The 19276-nt window shown below is 34.1% G+C and overlaps 1 protein-coding gene across 15 annotated transcripts; it reads left to right on the plus strand.

The window, feature by feature from the left end:
- Positions 1-1112: 1112 nt before the first annotated feature.
- On the plus strand, positions 1113-17745 carry LOC114269428 (phosphoinositide phosphatase SAC2). Of its 15 annotated transcripts, none has more exons than XR_014356842.1 (17): positions 1113-1234; positions 1528-1780; positions 6416-6620; positions 6703-6868; positions 7527-7749; positions 8361-8437; positions 8851-9038; positions 9129-9226; positions 9360-9493; positions 9589-9717; positions 10554-10914; positions 11838-11959; positions 12145-12252; positions 14122-14301; positions 15751-15927; positions 16546-16613; positions 17165-17745. XR_014356842.1 is itself a non-coding variant. In XM_082909337.1 (17 exons), exons 2-17 carry the CDS (start codon positions 1685-1687, stop codon positions 17228-17230), a joined length of 2439 nt encoding a protein of 812 aa, XP_082765463.1. In that variant the 5' UTR covers positions 1113-1234; positions 1528-1684; the 3' UTR covers positions 17231-17745. The 15 variants fall into 15 exon arrangements, 7 of the variants coding, with proteins under 7 accessions (XP_082765463.1, XP_082765461.1, XP_028066543.2 ...); XR_014356839.1 differs by having other exon boundaries at positions 1536-1780; positions 14910-15927; positions 16505-16613; XR_014356840.1 differs by having other exon boundaries at positions 1536-1780.
- The last annotated feature ends 1531 nt before the right edge of the window (positions 17746-19276 follow it).

Raw genomic sequence — 19276 nt, forward strand, 5'->3', positions numbered from 1 at the left:
ATTATTTATTCTAATTATTTGGTTCCGAATCATATTTCAATTAAATTTATCATAAAATTCTAAAAATTACAAATTACATATAAACCGAATCAATTTCGTAATCGGATGTCGATAAGACCTTTAATTCGCATATCGAATCAGAAATACAGATAGATATTTTTACATCAAACAGATGTAAGTACAAATAACACAATACACTTGCAATTAATTTAGAATTTATTCTTAATTACTTATTAAGTATTCTTAATCAAGGATTATAGACTAATCACAAGTTGAGGTTATTACACAATCATACGATATTTTTTAAAATACTAAATAATTCATGCTCAAATGGACAAAATTGCCCTCTATCATACTAGAGAGAAGTCATATCCTACCGACAAAATCACACACAAATTTTTTTTATAATTGAGATATTAAAATATATAATTTTGAAGTTGAAAAAGGATAAAATGATATTTTAGACATCTTTATCATGAGTTTTCCTCGATAATTTTGTTGTATTTTTAGTACAAAAAGATATATCAATAATTTAGAAGTTTAAAACTTAAACAACTTCTAACCACACACTTTAAAATAACATCACATTGGTTCAATTTTTAAATTTAAACAATTAGATTAGTACAACAAAGTTATGAGAGGAGATTGATAGTATTTTTTTGAAAAGTAAATGTGGCGTCTTTTTATCTATAAATGTATATGTATTTATCTCTTAAATTTAAAAATCACATAAATATTGCCTTTTGGAGGAGGTTTAAAAGATGTGAAATAGATATATCATTCGAAAAATGATTGATACACATAATTTGAATTTGTCTGAATCGTCTGAATTTTATAAGTTGAACGATTGTCCGGATGATTAGTGTAACTTTTGTTAATCGTAGTTGTCTATCTTGTCAATCGCGGTTGTCATCTTTATTTCTGAATGAGCGACTAGACGACTGATATGCATAAATTCGGACGATTATGAGAGTCAAAATCCGATAGATGTAATATATTACTCATATTTTTATAACTAAAGGGGTTAAAATCTACAGATTAATAGATGATGGGGTAAAATAATATTTATTGATAGTTAAGAGATTGTTTGTGTAATTATACCTAAAATAAAAAAAGAACAAGATGACGGAACAAGAAGGTGCCAAGACTCTAAAGTCCTTACGGCGTAATAATATCAAAATTTACCTTTTTCCGTATTGTGTGGATTGCAGTGGCCGGAGCACCAGCACCAGCTGTGCGTGGTTTTCTTTTGTCCCTCTCTCTCTCTCGCTCTCTCTCTCTCTCTATCTATCTGTCGTCTTCCATAAACAGCACACAACAACAAGCTTTGCTTCTCGACCGTTGTCTCAATCTCCTCTGGTTTTGATTCATCTCAAAATCTGTATATCTATATCCGTATACTCTATCGAAGTTCTGTAATAGCTTTGCATTAGAGAAGATAGAAGTTATTTGTGCAATAGATTGAGCTTTGATGTATAAGTATAGGTTTTTATGAATCGAATTCAATTTGATTATATTTTGATTTAGCTTTGCAGCTTGAAGGATTTGGCGAAGAACGATGTATTTGACGGAACGAAGCGAAATCTAGGGATTGTGGAGTTGAGTTGGCTTGCGATCTCTTGCTTTTTTGTGTGTGTATGTGTATGTAATATAGGCCGGGCCTGAGGCTCGGGATTTGAACTATATGGAGTCAGCTAAGGAGCGACAGGGTTGGATCGAAGAGGAATCCAAAACGAACGGTCCTTTTTTGCAGAAGTTCAGGCTCTATGAGACTCGCGCGGTATATTTCTTCGATCTTTGCTGTTTGTGAATTTTTGTTTCAGATTTAGTTTGTTGCTTTGATCTTTACTGAACTGCTTGATCACATGATTGTTGTGATTTTATCGGATGCTAGTCTACTTAGGTCAATTTCTGAATTGTGTTTTTGGAAGTGCATACATTGATTCGCTCTGGCTTGCTTGTTTGAATTATAGATTTGAACAGTTAAAGCATTATGTGGAAATGTTTCTTTTTCTTTCCAACTTTGTGAATTTGTTTTTCTTATTTGTGTGTGTGTCTGCGTTAGATGATTTTTTGCTAGGAAAATTCTTAATAAGCAATATAACTACAAAATTATTGTGAAAAAGACAGTAAATTTGAACTTCATGATGACTCAAACCAAAAAAATTCGGCAGCATGATAAAATTTGAGTTGTATGGAGTTTTGTACTTATTGCGGTTGTGCTGCAGCATCTACCATTTACATATGATTTGTTTGTCAACATCGTCTAGGAAGCACAAGTTCACTTATGTCTCATCATGCTGTGATAGTTTAATTTTATTGAGCTTGTTTGTGCTGAGTTACTAAGGAATTCATTCCTTGAAGTTGCTAGGAATGCATTGTGATTCTTTCATTAATCAAATATCATTTGCTCGGTTGATTATTTTTTTGTTTTCCCTGATTTGAATTGTTATCAATATTAAAATAGGGTGTGGAGAAACCTTTTCCTTCAAATCCAGATAAGAGCATTTGAATCGTAATTTTTCTTGCATTATTTTGCTCACTTCACAAATAAATAAATAAATGCTGATGAATTTTGTGAGTGAAGTCAATCATAAACCCACAATGATGTGAATGCGATACTGTATCTTCTGAGGTTGAAGTTTGCCATCAATAATTGCCATTACTAATGGAATCCCCTTTTGGAAACTGTGAGGACCTTACTTTTCCTTTTATTCGGATACTTCCAAAAGTTAGAATTTTTCTCAGTGCTGGCACTTTTTCTTTATTCCCAGCCCTATCATTATGGAAATTTCTCCCTCTCTCCCTCTCTCTCCAACGCTAAAAACTTTTCGAAATTTTGTGGAAAATTTCATGGCAGAGGTGAGGTGCATAAATCTTGTGACGCAGGGGAACTAGTTGCTTGAAATTCATTTTCAAACAAATTGCCTAATGCTTTCATCTCTGTGTATGAAAAATTACTTACAAAATTCTCCCTTTCCTTGATAATGGTCGACTCTGGGAACAAATTCTACATATCTTCTTAAAGCTTGTATGACCTCTGATTCTTTATGACAGACTCATGAACCCCTTTTGAACTGAATGGGGACAAGTTGATGTTAGTCGAATACCTAGTTTTTTAAAGTTCCAAGACATTTCCATCCAAGGTAGATACTAGATAGGGCGTTGTCCTTACTAATTCAAAAGCCAATGATGTTTGTGATATACCTGCTCTACTCATTGATGTTCCAATTACTTGAGGTGTGTTGCTGTAACTTTAATGCCATTGGGTTCTATCTTGGTTAATAATTGGTAAACGCCACTGTCAAATCTTTTATCAAGCACCATCATAGATGTTTGGAGTATGCTCTTGCAGGCATTTCCAAATAAAAGTATTGTTCAAATAGTAGGGAATTGATAACAAAGTTGCAAGTGAGAAATCCCATGAGTTTGGGATAAAAAGGAAATAGCTAGTCACATATAAGGGGTGGCAAAAACCATTTTGAGTGAAGATATTTCATTGTTAATTACAGTTGAATTAGGCAAGTGATGAGAGTATTTTCTAGGATGGCCTCGGAAGTTATTTCTAGGCTAATTTTCTCTTATTTTAACTTTGTTACTTAAGTAATGCATGGCCGAAAATAATAAAATGAAATTGTTATTTATGTTTGGAATTGGTAAATGCTGGACAATGAAACAAATCCAAGCGATGGGCATCAAACAATTCCAGATTCCTTACAATTGCTTAAAAAAGAAAGAGCTATCAAATGAATATATAGTATGCTAAGGTGTGAGTGGAGATGGATATTCTTGGTTGGAGAGTTTGCTCGACAACGAGAGAGAGGCCAAACGTCCCTAGGTGGCTTCTCGGACTAAGGTAGTGGATACTATAGTGGGTTTTTGGGAAGTTGCTATTTTAGTAGGCTATTTTAGTTTTTGGCTATTTTAGTAAGCTAATTTTTTTTTTGTTTGGGAAGATGATTAGATTTTTTTGTAGTTGGATGTGATGTTTGTGAGAGAAAAAGTGAAATGATTATGGGTTTGATATAATATTTTGTCTTTTAAGCTACTTTAGCCTATTTTGTCTTTTTGTGGATTTTACCCTTAAAAAGGCTAAAATTTTTGTTGCCAAACACCCTACACAGCTTTGTCTTAAGGTAGGGCACATGGTGGCATCTCATTGGTCTAGGTGTCACCTCACGAGGCTAATATCTGGGACTAGGGTACGTGGAGGAAATGACATCCCAATATTGTGTTGTCTTTGTAGCCTGCCATGTGGGTTCATGCATCCATACTTGGACATTAACATAATTAATGTAGTAAACCTTATACCCAGCCATAGCAGGTTGGAATTCCTAGACCTTTACCCTTTTAAATACTGACTACCTTTTGCTCAACTGTAAGTTGTAACACGTTATACGTGGGCTTTTCTTGACACTGAATTTTATTTTTGAAGGAATGGAAGTAATCCTTTTTTTTTTTTGGGGACCTTCTGGCATGTTTCACTCTATATGAGGGTATGTCATTTCTAATCTTGATTTATAGTAGGGCTACAAATGAACCTTGTTTCTCGTAAACAACTTAAGCTTAGCTCGGTGTGAAGCTCATTATCCAGTTGAACAAACTAGCAAAAGTTTAAACTCCAATAATGGTTACTTACCAAGTACTATTTCAAGATTAAAATTTTTGAACTCTCTTATTTTGTTTGGTAATCGTTCACATGAAATTTTGTTCTATTTAAATAACATTATCTGTTATGGAGTTGCTTAGATATAACATCATGAAAGTAAATGCTAACATATAAATACCTTAAAAGTAAAGCAGAAAGATTTTGAGCACCTTCTTTATACACATTCAAACCTCTACTAATGTACAATTAATAAATTAGGCAAGCAATAATTTTCTTGCCTGGTACTTTAATCATTAATTTAAAAGTTTGATTACGTGGATATAGGAAAAAGGCCATGCTAACCTCTCTGCTCTTTACCTTGCTGCATTTTCATACTTGTAGACACAAGGTAGTGGATCGACATGTTAGGATACATGCGAGCACCATTTCATGCTTTCCTTGGTTAAGAAATGTGGTATAATAAAACCATTAATCTCAGCATTCTTCTTCATAAATATATGTGAGTATCACATTTCAATATGCACATTACATAGAAGGAAATGTAATATTTCTTAATAAGGGTATCCTCATGTATAATGTGTCTTGGTATTGAATATTTCAACTAATGAGATTCAGTGGGTGAGATGAGCTACCTATCCCTTAAGATTTAACCTGAAATAATTAATCATTTGAAAGGACATGAGGAACTTCTAGTTAAGTCTGGCTTAAAAGAGGAGCTAGTTGATGCAATAGTGTATGTTAGAGTTAACCATCGGTTTGATCATTAGTTTTGCAGTAGTTAAGATAATAATGCTAGATTTGGAAATAGAATTGAGTGGAGGAGAGTGTTAGGAACCTGACCAATACGCAGAAGACACAATCTGATGGAATGAGTGAGATCAAATCCTATATCTCGTCCCATGCCGGAATAGTCCAATCCATGTTCCATACCATAGGTTGGGTCACCAGGACTGCAACTAACCACCATGCTTCCTTAGCTATGTTCCTCAGTGGCTCTCACTGTAGGTAGCCTTCATGCTGGCGACTGGGTAGCCTTTGTGGACAACTCACACACAGCTCTAGGTAGGCCTTTCCGTGTCTCAAACTCAGTACTTGGAATGTACCAAGTGTTTAGGAACAATACACTAAGCGCGAGATCAAATCCTATATACCATTATTGGGATAATCTAACCCATGTCCTATACCATCGGTTGGGCCTACCAGGGATCCAAGATTCTTACACTTTCTTTTAGGTTTGTTCACAGATCTGGTTTAGCTAATATAACAATTGAAATCTGAACAATGTTATGAAACTTGAGCAAAAGCTTTCTTTGCAGCTATAGTTCTAAGAGTATTTTAAACTCTTTGTTAAAGATTATTGTATATTTGTTCCAGGCATTGACAACCTCATAGCCTTGTTCCATTTTGATTGGAAGTTGTTTCCATTAATCCTGTAACAGCTTATCTGCCATCATTGATGAAGATTCAGATTACAATTTGTTGTAGATTTTATATTGCTTTTTAAAATAAAATAAGCCTTTGTTTTTCAATTATTTATTTTACCACTGCATTATTGGAACTGCGATTCTTACTCTCTGCCAATTTTCCTTCTGTATAGAGACACTGTATTTTCCTTTTTTCTGTATTTGTTTTTGTTTTTACTTGGTGATATGAATGAGGGTGTGCTCTTTATTTATTTTGAACTTCCTTTTTGATCTAGTCATCTATTTTTTTAGTTGAAACTAGTTTAAATGATTCCTGGGTGTTGTTTTTTTGGTTGATTACACAATATTTATACATTTTTGGTCTGCCAACTACATACAACAGAACTTTTATATGATCGGATGGGATAAGAGCAGAAATATTTGGAGGGTCTTGAAGCTTGATAGATTAGAGCCTTGTGAGCTAAACATACTTGAAGATTCTACAGCATACTCTGAAATTGAATGCTGTGATCTGCTAAGACGAATACATGAAGGAAACAAGTCGACCGGTGGGCTTAAATTTGTCACCACTTGTTACGGAATTGTTGGTATGTCATATCTGCAAGTTTTTCTACCTTCAAATTCCTATTTTGTTCACTGTAAATCTCATTGTATTTTCTCTGATTTTAGGGTTCGTAAAATTCTTGGGACCTTATTACATGCTGCTTATAACAAAAAGACGGAAGATTGGCACAATCTGTGGGCATGCTGTATATGCCATTAGCAAGAGCGAGATGATTCCAGTTCCGAATTCTACTGTGCAATCCAATATGGATTATTCTAAGAATGAGAACAGGTCTTTTGTCAATTCTGCATGTAAATGTAAAATGTCCATGGTACTTCTAAGGAGACCTAAGCTATTAGAATACAGAAATACTTATATCGCTTTGTATCTAGATGAAAATTGTCTTCCAATGTGGTTGTTTCATCTTAATGTCAATAGAATTCCTTTCGGCCAAATAGTCTGAGTTTGGACGTTATCTTTTAATAATAAACAAGTTCTACATGTGGAGGTAATCTCTATTCTGTTATTGTGGAAACACCCTTCAGTGTTATATCAACAGCGTGGATCACTTCAAAGTAGTATTTTTTTCGTCTGATAGTTATCATTCTTCTTTTACAATTCCAAAACAAAGAATACATCAATCATATTTAAACTGAAGAAATATTAAATGCCACCATATCCATCCTCTGTAGTTAATATTCTTCATAGAGGCTTTTGCCAGTATATTTCCGGCAAATGTACAGGGGCAAACTTCATTGCTGTTGTGATATAAATATAAGACAAGGTATCATCTGGGTTTCAGGGGGGGAAGTTAATTTCTTTTTCTTTACATTTTTCTGGTTAAAATTATATCTAGAATGTTGTTTCTCTCATTTTCTATTTGCCCTTTGACCAGTTACTGAATTTGTAATTATTTGCTTTGCCTTTGCTTTTTCTGTTCATGACATAGATACAAGAAACTCCTATGCTCAGTGGATCTTACAAAGGACTTCTTTTTTAGCTACTCCTATCATGTCATGCATAGTCTACAGAAGAACTTATCTAATCGTGAGACAGGACAAATCCTTTATGAAACAATGTTTGTCTGGAACGACTTCTTAACTCGTGGAATCCACAATCACCTCAAGAATACTCTGTGGACTGTTGCATTGGTATATGGCTTCTTTAAACAGGTATTGGCTTTCTTTTGGATACAGCCAGTTTGTAGATATTTGGAAAATAAATAAATGAGCAACTGAATGGATATGATTAGTTCATCATTTATTTTATTTGGTTTTTTTTTTTTTTTTTTTGCCTCTTTATAGTGATGTATTGAGACTGCCATAAGGAGTCTTGCTACAGTGTAACTTTTTATGCAAAACAATTTTTGTTTCTGATGCAATAGAATGCTCTTTGTCGCACCATGGGGAAATTCAGTAGTTATTATGAGCATGCATCATGTTCTTTTTTCTTCTGTAATTATTTTTTGATTTTGTTATGTAATTGGTTGACCCATCAGTAGTATGGTGTGATTTTTGTAACATACTGGATGTAACTTGAGTACATTTATATCAAGATTTTAATCAAGCAAATTACATGATAAGGAGCGCATTTTCGTTTTTTTTTTTTTAACCAGATAACCTCAAGGCTACCATTGACCAGTTTTGTGGTTTATGCAAATGATCAAGCATCTCTCTTCATGATTCAAATGTTTTTACTGTAATGTTTCTGATTTCCTATTTGAAGTATGAGGTCAAACTTTCAAAATTATGTAACCACATGTTTCCATGTTTTCTAATACCAGGTCAAACTTTCAGTATCTGAAAGGGACTTAAAGTTGACCCTCATTGCTAGGCGATCACGTCATTATGCTGGCACCAGGTTTGGAAATTTTTGACTACTAAAAAATGCTTCCATCATGAGACAAGTGACTATGTGCTCTAAATAACTCATTTGGTGTACATGTAATATTATTTGCTGTATAAATGCTGCAATTTTAGTGCCCAGCATGCTGCGTGTGCACCTCATGTAGGGCAAGGCACACGATATCATGCTAGGTCTTGCAATTTCACCTATGTGGCCATGATTGTAATGTCTTTTCTTCAAGGTATTCTAGCTGCTCCACTGTTACTGGTGTTAAACCAGAAAGTTATTCTTGTAGGTCCTTTTGGATGACCAGTTTGTAAATCAATGAATGTGTAATGACTGCGTGAAAAATGTAGATTCCTCATCCTTAAAAAGAGATTCTCTCATGCTATCATTTTGTTTTTTTTGCTTTCTTTGTTCTGGTTTAGATATCTGAAACGAGGTGTAAACAAGAAGGGCCGAGTAGCTAATGATGTTGAGACGGAACAGATTTTGTTTGAAGAAGTTCCTGAAGGATGCCCGATGCAAATAAGTTCCGTAGTGCAGAACAGGGGTTCAATACCCCTTTTCTGGTCACAAGAAACTTCAAGATTGAATATTAAGCCAGACATCATATGTATGGTTTGGCCACTGACGTTTTTTTTTTTCTTTTTCTGAAGATGGTAATGTTCCATCATGTTTTGCTCACTGATCTTTATGTTTCCAGTATCAAAGGAGGACAATAATTATCAAGCCACTAGACTTCACTTTGAGAATCTTGTCAAGCGATATGAAAATCCAATTATTATATTGAATTTGATAAAGGTAGGCTTTTGTGCATTAACTAATGAGCAACGTAGTATTTTAATGATGCTCATTATGTTTATGTTCATCAGAATCTGATTTGAGTCTTCAACCTTCTTTTACTTTGTCTTTTGTACTGATTTATGTTTAAAAGACCCGTGAGAAGAAGCCCAGAGAATCTATTCTGCGTGCTGAGTTTGCCAAGGCTATTGCTTTCATTAATAAAGATTTAACGGAGGAGAATCGCTTGAAGTTCCTTCACTGGGACCTGAACAAATACTCTAAAAGGTACATAGGCTTCTCCTTTCTTATGTTCAATTTTCATACTAATGTAACACCAACACGTATCATTGACATGAATGTGACCTGATTTTTTTTTCCAGCAAAGCAACAGATGTGCTGTCGCTTTTAGGCAAAGTGGCTGCATATGCATTGAACTTAACTGGCTTCTTCTATTGTCAAGTAGCACCAACTTCAGGCACCCAGGGATTGTTAAATTGGTCATATTTTGAGTAAGTTTAAATAAAGGCAGCTTCATTTATGGCATGCTTCTCTCTTTTCTTTTCTTTTCTTTTCTTTCTTCTTCTTCTTTTTTATTTTTATTTTTTAATCTTTTCTACAATGTGTATATTACTCCCTGAACATCTAACATGTCTGCCATACCATTTGACAAGTTGATGTTCATGGTTTTTTTTACATGGCATCTTGCTGATTTAATCTTTGCCTGGCTGGTTTAACCTTAGGTTATGACTCTGGCAGATTGAGCAGTTTTCTTATGTGAGCATTTTTTTCAATTAAATAAATTGTCTTCCATTTAACATTATCAATGATGATGATCAACATTAGTTACAGAAGGGAGTCTGAATTCAGCACCTCAAACCTGATAGAGCTTGGATAGGCGGTGGGCATGTTGTCCATTCCTTAGGTTTTTTCTGTGTTCGTCTTTAAACTGAGCAAAAACTGTGCAAATAGTACCCTGTTCAATATATTAATATGTCAAAGATATAATTTGAAGATTGCACAAACCTGTTGTTTCATACAACACTCCTTTGGATTTTAAAACCTTTAATTTGTTTATTCAAAACCATTGCTTTGAAACTTCTAAATTGAGGGAAAAGAAAGGGAAGAAAAAATGAGGCAATTGCTTTATAATTCATGATTCATGATTGTCTTCCTTGATTATAGTTTTTTTGTTGGATCCACATATATAATTGAGACTTTTAAGCAGCTACTACAGGACTCACTGATTGCTGAGAATCAATCTCTGGCCTGCATCTCATAGTTATTTGCTTTTATGTTGCTTGCAGATTCTGATTAGCCTAACACTTCTAAGAAACATTTGATGCAGGAACAATGATAATAGTGATTGCTATGTACAGAACTTTTGTGATGATACTAAAAAGGATGCTGACAAGGAAACAAGAGATAATAGTAGTAGCATTGATGCAGGTGGAAATCACTATGGCAAACTCCCGAAGTTTCAAAAAGGGGTCCTAAGGACCAATTGCATAGACTGTTTAGATCGCACAAATGTTGCGCAATATGCTTATGGGTTGGTTGCTCTTGGGCATCAGCTGTATGAGTTAGGACTTGTAGACGAGCCAAATATGGACATGGATTCCCCTTTGCCAGATGATTTAATGAGGGTCTATGAGACAATGGGCGACACACTTGCACTACAATATGGTGGATCTGCAGCACACAATAAGGTAATCCTTCTAAGTGATTGACTAGGAGACATTTATATTTTTTGAGAGAGTTAGTTATATGTTGAAAAAATTTTGGATGCCAGGAACCTCAAGAACCTCAATTGAAGTTTATTTTTTCTATAACAATATTTCGGTTGAGTGTGGTTTTGATATTTGGTTTGTACGAGTATGGTAGGCAATCACTTTGTATTTTTTCCCCTTGGAATCCAACTTTACCAAGACCCAAGAGTGTCTAATAACATTGATATATTGACGTAGTTTAGTTCTCAATTCTTTATGTTTAAGTAGTTCTCCATTTTGAAGGTTAAACACAATCATTATACAACTGTTTTAAGTTTTGAACTTTGTTTGGCTGGAGAACAAGCATTAGACAATTATGATGGTTTTTTGGAGAACAAGTTTTTGACCAATAAAATGAATTAATATAAGCAAGCTTTTGAAATTGGAGTATTTTCCTTGAAAGTAACAGTGGAATTACAACTATGTGTCCTGTCATCAAACTTCCAGCTCAACAACTGATTTCCATCCACAAATGAGCTAATCCTCCATTCTCACTCTGAATGCATTTCCCTCATATACCTTAATTGTGTTATGCCTCATCAACTGTGTACGCAGCCTGCAGCAGAACCCTGATTGGATCTGGGTTTATAAATTTATGTCAGTACTCAGTACACATTTCTCTTTTTCATCACATTCCCAAATAAGGCCCTACTAATTGATTGTTTTTGTCAATTTTTCGAATACTATTTAGTGCCTTAAATTGTGTCTTCATCCTCATGTGTCTTCCAGATATACTAAGGACACATGACCATGTGACAATTCACTGTGAAGTCATCTGAGTTCCGATATATTTCTTTCTTATTGTGGTATTGTTTAAATTGGTAGAACTCTCCACGTTCCTTCACTTTTGTGATGCTAAACAGATATTCTCCCGTAGAAGAGGTCAGTGGAAAGCAGCAACTCAGTCCCAGGAATTCTTTAGAACTTTACAGCGGTACTACAGTAATGCTTATATGGATGCTGAAAAGCAAGATGCAATCAATGTGTAAGTTTGATGTCATTTTATTTCCCTTTGATTTTCCACGTTTGTACGGGGACAAGATACAGCATTCTGTTAAAAACTGCTTGTCCTTGGTAGAGCATAATTTTTGTTCTATCATCATCTTTTGTGCATTAATTCAATTTTGTGTTTTTAATTTCTGACATGCATTTGGCTTGATGTTTGAGCAGCTTCTTAGGACATTTCCGGCCGCAACAGGGTAAACCTGCTCTTTGGGAAATGGATTCAGATCAGCATTACAATATTGGAAGGCATGGTTCTGCCGATGAAAATGCAAGGTACAAGTGTTACGTTTTTGTAGCATGATCATTCTTTTAATCTTGAAGGGATGTTGGATAAACAGTATCATTCTATTAACAATGTATAGATCATATCAGTATTCCAAATAATGATAACAAATTAATAAGAAAATTAGAAGAAAATAGAAAGAAGGAAAATGGAAGTAGATGATCTAGTTTTATAGCTTGTTAAAGAATTCAGTAGTCATGTGGATCTAGTTTTCATTTTGGAGAAAATATTCGTCTCCCTATTAAATGCTCTCTCTCTCTCGCTCTCTCTCTCTCTCTCTCTCTCTCTCTCTCTCTCACACACACACACACACACACACACACACACACACACACACAAATTTTCTTCCTTTTTGCTGTAAATTTTTGTTATAAACCTAAATCACAGCTGGAGACATGAAAGACATCTTGAAACTCCTTACTTCTGGAAGCCATGACAAAAATTTCCTTAGCCTTCAAGTAATGCAAAAGTTCGTATACCCCTTAGTTTGAATATTGACATTTATTAATCTAAATCACTCATCCATGCCTAGTTGATGCTTAGTATGGTGGAGAGCGATTTTCTTATCTATTTCCCCAAGGTTATAAAATATATCATATATGTACTAGTTTCTTCAATTGGTGCCACTTCTAACTTCTTTTGAATGAATATATTTCTTATTTTATTTGTTCTTGTAACACTACTCATCCATCTCAACATTCTCATTTTACCTACACTCATTTTATGAACATGTTTTTTTAATCGCCCTACGTTTAGTGCCATACATCCTATGAAGCACGGGTACGAGTACGAGTACTGGTACGATATGAGTACGTCGATATGGTAAAATTCAAAAAAAGTAGGGTACAAGTACGGTTTGGTACATTTGTAAAAAACTATTTATTTTTAATTTAGAGTAACGTAAAAATTGATTAAATGGTTTAATTTCTTAAAATCCAACCTACAATTAACATTTAATGCCAAAAGTAAAGATATAAACTAAAATTAAATGTCATTATATTAAATAGCTTACAAATCATTGCTTAATTTTAAAATCATGCTAAGTATAAAATAAAAAATAAAATAAAAAATAAAATAAAAAAAAGTTTTGTGAAAGAATTTTATCTCTGTAGTAGAAGAAGATATTGTTTCGACTGAGGTACAGTACAGCTTGAGTATATACTAGGTATGTTTGGATACGCCAAAAACTAAGAAGAAAAAATTTAGATACGTGTTTTGTGTACTCGTTACGTATGCAGAAGTACCATACGAAGTAGCATACACCGGTAAATACTCGGTACAGATACGACATGTTTGTCGAAGTACCCATGCTTCATGGCATACATCATAACAAATCCAATGACAATGTGTAAATTTTTTCACTCAACTTAATAGGAATCTTATAATCGCACAACATTCCCTATACAGTCATCTCATCAATCCCACCCTAATTTTGTGGGCCATATCCTCCTTAATCTCCAACTTTGTGAATAATTGATCCAGCATATAAAGAATGGTCACTATTCTTACCCACCAAGTTGTACTTTATCTTCCTCCCTATTTCTAGTTTTGCTAAAGTTACAATTGTTATATTCTATCTTAGTCCTACTTAATCTAAACTTTTAGATTTTGAAATATCTCTCCACAATTTTGGCTTAAAGTTCTCTCATTCTCTTGTTTCGTCAACTAAATTTGTATCGTCTGCAAATTTTATACACTGAAGATATCCTCTTTGAATGTCCTTTTTAAGTTCATCCATAACTATGTATGTAAGCATGTTGGAAATACTATATTTGTGATGTGATATCTATTAAACTATATGACAAAAAATGAGGTTTCTTTCAAAATGTTTAATAAGTCTACATTTTGTATGTGTGTAGGACATTTTTAAAGAGATCATTATCAGACGGCAACATTCTATGTGAAAGCAACTCACCCATTGAAGCCACTGATGTTGGACAGAATGAATATCACAATCAGCCTTTGCCTAATAAGACACAAGGTCTTTCAGAGTCAACTCCAGAAATCTCAACTTGTGAAAGTGAATTATCCTATTCAAGGTGAGCTTACATCACTTTGTTGAATCTGGTACTTGAAGGAGCTCCTTTATCTTTTGACTTTGTTCTCTACACGTGCAATTGGGCTTTCCCATTATTTGATTCACTGAAGCTAATATAATGGCCAAAATTGACCATCTAACTTACATTCCTTGAAGAATAAAGTAAAAGGGCTCTGATAAAAATATAGATAGTGTTTGGTAGTGTTTTAGAAATATGATTTGAGAATAAAGTTGTATTTTGAGTTTGTGAGTTTTGGAATTATGATTTGAGTATAGAAAATTTGTTTGATTAGGAGTTTTGAAAAGAGTTTTAAATTGAGTTTTGAGTTGAGTACTGAATTGAATTTTGAATGCTTGATGTGACATGTGAAATAAAAAAATTTGTTTGGTTATGAGTTTTGAAAAGAGTTTTCAAAACTTAATTCAAAAAGTTATAACTCATAACCAAGTACACAAATTAAAATTCTATTGAAAATTTTATTCAAAACTTATAACCAAACTCTTTTTAACATTCAAATAAAAAAAAAATGTCATTTTGGTTTGAAAAAAATAATTTTTATATTTAAAAAATATCAAAACAAATCTATTTTTTTTTTCTCCAAATAACAGGTGGCAATTGGCAATTGGCAATTGCACAAAAAAAAAAAAAAAATTATACTGTTCCGGTCAACCGGCCGGATGTCCAAGGGACGTCCGGAAAGATGACCGGGTAAATCCAAAATTCAAAAATTCTCTGATTTTCAGAATGGAGAACAAGAAAGAGAGAGTAGCAAAACGTGAAGGAGAATTACATTTTGAAATGTGTGGTGGAATCACATTTTGAAAACTCAATCCAAACATGAAATGCAAATGGAGGGGTGGAATTATATTTACAGAACATAAACACAGCCATAATGTTCCTAAGTCATCAATTTGTCAAAAAACCAGTTTGGACCAGCCAATTGGACTGGATTAGCTCCGATATGGAGCTCTTATAGACCAAGTGCCCAGGTGACCATAAAGTTGATGCAATTCAGAAAGCGTAGCTGCACTAAAGCTTTAACTTGCTGGACTCATCAGGAGTGGTCAAATAATCTACCCAGATGATATGAATGGTGAATTTGAAACTGTTAAAGTGTCATCTAACAAAAAAATGTGGATTCTGATTACTATTAAGACTTTTGTCTTTTGAAAATTGAATGAGTTATTTCAAATACCAAATGAGCCCATCATATATGATAAACATTTGAAGCTTGCATATTGTATACATCTTATATTTAAAATGTCTCTCTAGTATTGTTTTGCATGCATAGCTTGACTCCTCTTGGAAGTTAAAGTCACTGTTTGTGCTTCAAGTAGTGTTGAACATGTGGTGTGGTATGCGATATGATGGCCAATTATATCTTACATTGTACACTTGCATAATTTAATAATTGCAACTTTCCTCTGATTAATTGGCTGTCTTGCGCAGGTATACCCCCTCCATGTCTAGTACGCACCTTTTTGCAGATATGCAGCGGAACCAATATCTGGAAAATGATCATGTTTGTTTGGATGGACATCGAGATTCATTCCACTGCTCAAATTTTTTGGACGTGGATTGGCTTTCATCATCTGGAAATTCATGTGAAGAAGAAACTTACGAAAGGTGATTTTTGAGATTCTGTTTAAGTAATGATTCTTGAAATGTTGTTCTGAAATAAGCTTAAAGTTAAATATTTTAATTGCCGTCATCATCAGCACCACTTCATTTATTCAGTGTCTGTCACTGCTAAGGGCCACGTCTTTTTTTCCTCTGCCGTCATCGCCATCATCACCACACCTATACCCTTTGTCAGCCATCAACTACTTTGCGTACAAACATTCTTTGAGCCTTTATGTTTAATAAGAGAAAAATACTACTTTCACATAGTAATTTGCTATAGCAGCAGGAACCAAACCAAATTAAGCCTTGTGTCCCATTCAACTTGGGTTGGCTACATGAATCATTTTTGTCATCCTGCTCTGTCAAGGGTTATAGAGTCGGTTAAATTAAATAAATTCACATCCTTTCCTTGACATCTTCATTTGTTCATAGAAGTTGTCATCAATTATGTGCGTGTGACTACTATCATTCATATCTGTAGATATTATACTTCTCTTGTCATGTTCTTAAATTCATACAAATCAACACCTCCTTCCCTTGCCATGTTCTGTGGTTTGAACCCTGGATTTAATGGCTGCAGATCTATGCTCATAAGCTCTCCTATTACCGATATGTCATCAGGTAGTGTTGTTGCTGGACTTAAAATGGAGTCAGGTGCTTCTGCTAGTACATCTGGGTCCAGCATGAAGGTCAGTAATATATTGATTCTTTCTGTTGACATTGTCATGACATGGTATACTCGTCAATCAGAAAATGTGCCCTGCATACATACATGTAGTGTCTAGATTGCCATACCAACCATTTGTTATAATTCTTGATGCATTTGCACTTTTTTTTTTCATTTTTTTGGGAGTCTTAGTTTTATATCCTTGTTGAGTCGATACTCGAAACAATTACTCAAGTGTAGTTATTCTAGGATTTCATCACTTTTGGTTTTCTGTTTTATCCAAAATGCAATTTTTTCTGTGGTAAATCTTGGTGAAGTTATTTGTTTCTGGAAACATGAGAAAGCCCCGAGTGTACAAAAGATTTTCACTGAATGGGACATAAATATTCCCCACTTGTATGGGTCCGGCACCTTTGCCACATATCTATATCGTGAAAATCTATGGTATTCCTAACATAGCTATTGAAACATATATTGCTCTTTTGCCATATAATTATTTCATCATATTTTTTATTTAATCCTTTTGTGAAGAAATTATGATGGAACTGATCTCACTTATTATGATGTGCACAGACTCTCCCAGAATTTTCTGAAAGCTTCATGCTCTGGGTTAGCTATGGCGAGATGCTGTCCCATTGAAGTTTTGCTGCAGTTTTATTATCAAAATTAAATATTTTCTTGCCAGCGTAATTTGATTCAATCTTACCCATCCGAAGGATGTGGATTTCTCAACAGTAAATATATTGCAGGAGATCAACACTCAGAATGAGAAAAATAAAATATTACTAAATAAAGAAGAAGAAGAAGAAGAAGAAGAAGAAGAAGAAGGAGACGAAATAGGATTAGCTTGGAAAATAGATTCTTCTGGACAAGTGAAATTCAGATCTTGTAAATTTGCAGCAGTTGTCCCGATCATGAACTGAGAACAACGTAGGAAGTAGTAGTACATTTGAGTAACCAAAACAAACTAATTGTGTTTGTTGGAGCCTCTCAGTTCCTCTTTCCCTCGGTCTTTAAACTCAGAAGTTTCCAACTTTGTAAATATATTAGAAGTGTGTTCTGATAGTTGGAGCTCCATTTTTATAGTTTTCTTTCATAAACACATTACATTTTTTATTTAAATTAAAAAACCTTGTTAATAGGGTAATGTTTCAGTTCTAGTTGTTCTACCGACATATACCTTGTGGACAGGCAGCTCTCAGGATTCATTGATGCTACCAGATTTTGGAGTACTGGACAGGGCAAAATAGCAACTTTTAGCAAGATACTGGGGCCCATATGTGGCTGCCATAAATCGAAGCGTCAAGTACATGCTTCAAAAATTACGTTCTGCTGAAGATGCTAGAAAATGCCTCTCCAAGGGTGATGAGTGTATATCACACATGTTTGTATAATCAAGAGTAAAAGAAATGGAGATATCTAATGGTACTTGCCCAAAAAAGAAGATACCTAATAGTGAATGTTCCATTAGATAATAGAAAATCACTGATTGTTTAATTTTTCAAAATGGGGAATTAGTAGTATTTTTTGAGGACATGGGTACAATATATTGATAAAGCATTGATAGTACAGAAATAAGACCCAAAGGGTCATTCCAACCAAACAATAAAAAAAAAAAAAAACAAAACAAAACAACAATAAAAAACAAATCTGTCAAAAAAACAGTTACGATTTAAGGGAAATCACTGATCTTTTCAAAGATGTGGTCTGGAAGAAAGCCTACCATCCCTATCGTTGCTGCCCAACGCCGCCGCCACTGTCGCCAGAGAAGGGAGGACACCCACAATGGAATGGGAGAAGGATGTAGAGATGAGGAAACCATCGTGGGTGTCAAAATATCAAAAATTTATGTCGAAATCAGAGGAGAAAACTCTCAAAAACTCTTATTTTGGACATAAAAAGTTCAGATCTACACTTGAAAATTGTAGATCTATACTCTAAGAGTGTAGATCTACATTTTGAAAGTAGAAAAAGGATCATCAAAAAGTCGTCGGAGCTTTGTCGAAAATCACTTAGAGAGAAAGGCTCTGCCTTCTCCCTCTCTGTGACTGGAGAACTAGTAGTCTTTACATGATAATAAATATATCAATAAAAAGTAAACAAAACAACAGTGTTTGATGATAAACCAACCAAGGACATGTAAATAAATTGCCCCAAAAAAAAGAAAAAGGAAAAGAAAAAAGAAGAAGAGAAGGTGATTTGGATTGAATTCATGTAGCCGATCCCATTTTATGGGATTTAAGGTAAGTCTTGGTTTGGTTTGGTTTGTGTGACAACCCTGATCCGTGATTAACTGTTAATCCATAACTAAGAATGTTAATCAAGTAATTAAATGAAATCCTGTGTTAATTGTGTGTTTCATGTGTTATTTATGTTTCTATTTGTCGATTGAGAAATATCTGTTTGTAATTCTGTTTCAATATAAAAATTGAAGGCCTTATCGGCATCTGAACATGAAATAGACTAGGTTCACGTGTTAGTTAGGATTTTTATTATTTTATGACAACTTCAATTGAAATTTGATTCGAAATCAAATAATTAGAATAAATTACTTAGAGTTAATGACAATTAATTAGTCTAAGCTTAATGTGCCTATATAAAGCTAATGTGCTTTCTAGAATACACTATATACTTCACTCTCATCTCTTTGAGCTCAAGAAAAACGTAGGAGATGGAGAGATAATG

Source organism: Camellia sinensis, chromosome 15, assembly GCF_055761805.1.
Source record: "Camellia sinensis isolate YWXY chromosome 15, ASM5576180v1, whole genome shotgun sequence".
Lineage (NCBI taxonomy): Eukaryota > Viridiplantae > Streptophyta > Magnoliopsida > Ericales > Theaceae > Camellia > Camellia sinensis.

Coding starts and splice junctions, on each gene's coding strand:
- LOC114269428 (XM_082909337.1), top strand. CDS start 1,685: ATGGAGTCAGCTAAGGAGCGACAGGGTTGGATCGAAGAGGAATCCAAA. Junction 8,438..8,850: donor CGTCATTATGCTGGCACCAG/GTTTGGAAATTT, acceptor GTTCTGGTTTAG/ATATCTGAAACGAGGTGTAA. Junction 11,960..12,144: donor AAGCAAGATGCAATCAATGT/GTAAGTTTGATG, acceptor ATGTTTGAGCAG/CTTCTTAGGACATTTCCGGC.